This window comes from Loxodonta africana, unplaced genomic scaffold, assembly GCF_030014295.1.
Source record: "Loxodonta africana isolate mLoxAfr1 unplaced genomic scaffold, mLoxAfr1.hap2 scaffold_55, whole genome shotgun sequence".
Lineage (NCBI taxonomy): Eukaryota > Metazoa > Chordata > Mammalia > Proboscidea > Elephantidae > Loxodonta > Loxodonta africana.
In genome coordinates this window covers 281,094-284,285 of record NW_026975272.1, presented here as the reverse complement: position 1 = coordinate 284,285, position 3,192 = coordinate 281,094, and the positions used below count along the sequence as shown (strand labels likewise).

General features: G+C 39.3%; 1 protein-coding gene across 1 annotated transcript; it reads right to left on the bottom strand.

The window, feature by feature from the left end:
• Positions 1-1,326: 1,326 nt before the first annotated feature.
• Positions 1,327-2,286, bottom strand: LOC100676169 (olfactory receptor 6F1-like). The gene has a single exon (XM_023558501.2). The coding sequence runs from the start codon at positions 2,284-2,286 to the stop codon at positions 1,327-1,329; it is 960 nt and encodes a 319-aa protein (XP_023414269.2).
• Between the last annotated feature and the right edge of the window lie 906 nt (positions 2,287-3,192).

The window sequence follows — 3,192 nt, the reverse complement described above, 5'->3', positions numbered from 1 at the left end:
TGGAAACTACCAAAATGCACTGAAAATGTTAAAGCTTCTTCTTTCATATAGGAAGGGGGCACTTAGCAATGGAAAACCAGTTGTAGTTGTTTTTTGTTTTGTTTTGTTTTTCCTCTAAGTTAATTCATTTCTGTTGAATTAATTGGCTACTCAGGTATTTTAAAGGAATGTAAGTGTATTCATCCTAATTTTACCACGTTAGTTAGATATCCCATTCTTGTACTACCGTGTTTTAAGTTTTTTTTTCTCTTTTTTCCTCACTTATTAACCTTACTGGAAATCCCAGTGGCATAGTGGTTAAGAGCTACGTTTGCTACCCAAAAGGTCGGCAGTTCGAATCCACCAGGCGCTCCTTGGAAACTCTATGGGGCAGTTCTACTCTGTCCTATAGGGTTGTTATGAGTTGCAATTGACTTGACTGCAATGGGTTTGGTTTTGGTTTTTATTAACCATATTACTCTTGCTAACATGTGGAAATCCATCATAGGAGCTCACTTATTCATGGTTGCATATTACCGTGAAAAATCCTGAATATCTGATATTTTAAAAATTATTTGTCTAATAAACCCCTTCATTCATTTAGTCCTGATATTTTATTTTTGAAAATTCTTAGATCCATATTAAAAATGCAATAAATATGATATTTACATTTATAATTAAATCAAAATTAACACCTAAGAATAAACCAAATCAAACCCATTGCTGTCAAGTCGATTCTGACTCATAGTGACACTGTAGGACAACTAGATCTGCCCCATAGGGTTTCCAAGTCTGTAATCTTTAAGAAAGCAGACGGCCACTTCTTTCTCCCACAGAGCAGCTGGTGGATTTGAACCGCAGAAATTTTGGTTAACAGTCGAGAGCTTTAACCACTGCACCACCAGGGCACCTATGCCTGAAAATAGTGCTCCATACACTTTTATTGGGTAAGTACAGTTTTGAGGTACAAAGTGGTCAGCTTTTATTAGTCCACCTACCAGATGGAGGAACACCATTTCATATAGCAGAGTTTTTCTTTTTCTTTTTTTTTTTTTTTTTGGTACATGGTTACTATTAAGGTGTAAATTATGCAAACATTAAACTTATATATTATATGGGAGTATTCCAGTCTGTTTTTCAATTGTGAGTGCCTTGTGCAGGGACATTGCATTATAGCATTCTTAAACACAGTAAGAATAGAATATCTATTTGAATGCCATTCAACCCATAACCTAAAGCTTGGAGAGCTGTTCATTTTATATAGTAACAGTTTCATAATATATTGTCAGTATTTACAATTTACAAATGTATTTTTAGAATTTTGTTCTCAATTGCTCACTTTGAAAACTAAAAATCGTGCATGTTTCTGGCCCAGAGCAATCTCTTTCGCGCTAGAGTTGTCCTGAAAGCTTTCTTCACATCTTTGTTTCTCAGTGTGTAGATGAAGGGATTTACCAGTGGGGTGACCACACAGTAGAATACTGACACCACTTTGCCGATGGTGAAGTTGTACTTGGCTGGAGGGTGAACATAGGCAAAGATGATGGTGCCATAATAGATAGAGACCACAGTGAGGTGGGAGGCACAGGTAGAAAAAGTTTTCTTCTGAGCCTCCCGGGAAGATAGTCTGGTTATTGTGAACACAATGTGTCCATAGGAGGACATAGTGAGAAGGAAAGAACTTAGAATCACGACAGAGGTACTTGTGTAGCCCAAGGCCTCCACCAAGAATGTATCTGAGCAAGACAGTTTGAAAATGGGATCTGAGTCACAGAAGAAGTGATTGATCTTCTGGGGGCCACAAAAGTTAAGATAAGAGACGAGTATGGTAGGTAGGAGTGGGGCAATGAAGCCTCCAATCCAAGATCCAGCTGAAAACCACAGGCAAATCTGAAGACTCATGAGGAGTGAGTAGCGAAGAGGGTTGCATATTGCCAGGTACCTGTCATAGGCCATCACTGCCAGCAGGATGCACTCAGTAGCCCCCATGGAGAAAAAGAAGTAGTACTGGGTTATACAACCAGAAATGGAGATGGTCACAACCTGTGAAAGGCAGGTAGCCAGAAGTTTAGGTACGGTGGCTGTAGTGTACCAGATCTCCAGGAAGGATAAGTTTCCTAAGAAAATGTACATGGGTGTCTGGAGTGTGGAATCCATCAGAACAATGAAAATGATGAGTGTATTTCCCAGGAGGGAGAGTAGGTACACAATGAGAAACACGACAAAAAATGTGAGCTGCAGTTGGGGAACAGCAGAAAACCCAAGAAAGATGAACTCCCTTACTGTCGTCTGGTTTGTCACATCCATATTTCATCTTCTCTCATCTGGGATGAATTAACAAGCCCAGGAGGTGGAAGACGAGCAGGAGCAAGATTCAGATCATCTCTTATCTAACAATGATAATTAAAACAAAACAAACAAACAAAAATTTAAGTCAATTCTAATTCATGGCAACCTCTGTGTGTCACGGGAGAACTGTGCTCCACAGGATTTTCAGTGGCTGATTTTTCAGAAGTAGACAGTCAGACTTTTCATGTGAGGTACCTTTGGGTAGATTCAAACCAACAACTTTTCAATAGTAGCCAAGTGCTTAATCATTTTCGCCACCCAGTGACTCCTCAAATGATAATAAAACCAAACCAAACTCACTGTAGAGTTGATTCTAACTCATGATGACCCCATATGTACAGAGTAAAACTGCTCCACAGAGTTTTCATGGTTGTAACCTTTATGTAAGCAGATTTCCAGGCGTTTCTTTCACAGAGTTGGGGAGTGGGTTTGAACCTCCACACCCTGAGTTAGCAGCCAAGGGCAAACGGTTTTTGCCATCCAGAGACCTTCCCCAATGGCAATAGACCCCTACTAGTAACAGAAAATAATGGCTGACAAAAAATGATTGGCGCTTTTATAAACATTTTACATGGATTATCTTGCTTTCTTTTCAAAATAAAGCTACCAGGTAAATATGCATGAAGAATATAAGGAAGAAACTGAGGGAGTATGTACCTTTACCACAGTTATATCACTGTAAAGTTGGTGTGCCACGTTTTGAATCCAGACAGGTTGATTTAAAAATCACAGTCCAAGCTGATACATGAAATGTGGTTAGGTGGAAGAAAATGGCATTGTCCCGTTACTGAGAAATTCTGGTCTGAGAGATTAGAAGATTATGGAGAAATCAACAGCACCATGCAGACTGAAAACCAGTGGAGT

Coding starts and splice junctions, on each gene's coding strand:
- LOC100676169 (XM_023558501.2), bottom strand. CDS start 2,286: ATGGATGTGACAAACCAGACGACAGTAAGGGAGTTCATCTTTCTTGGG.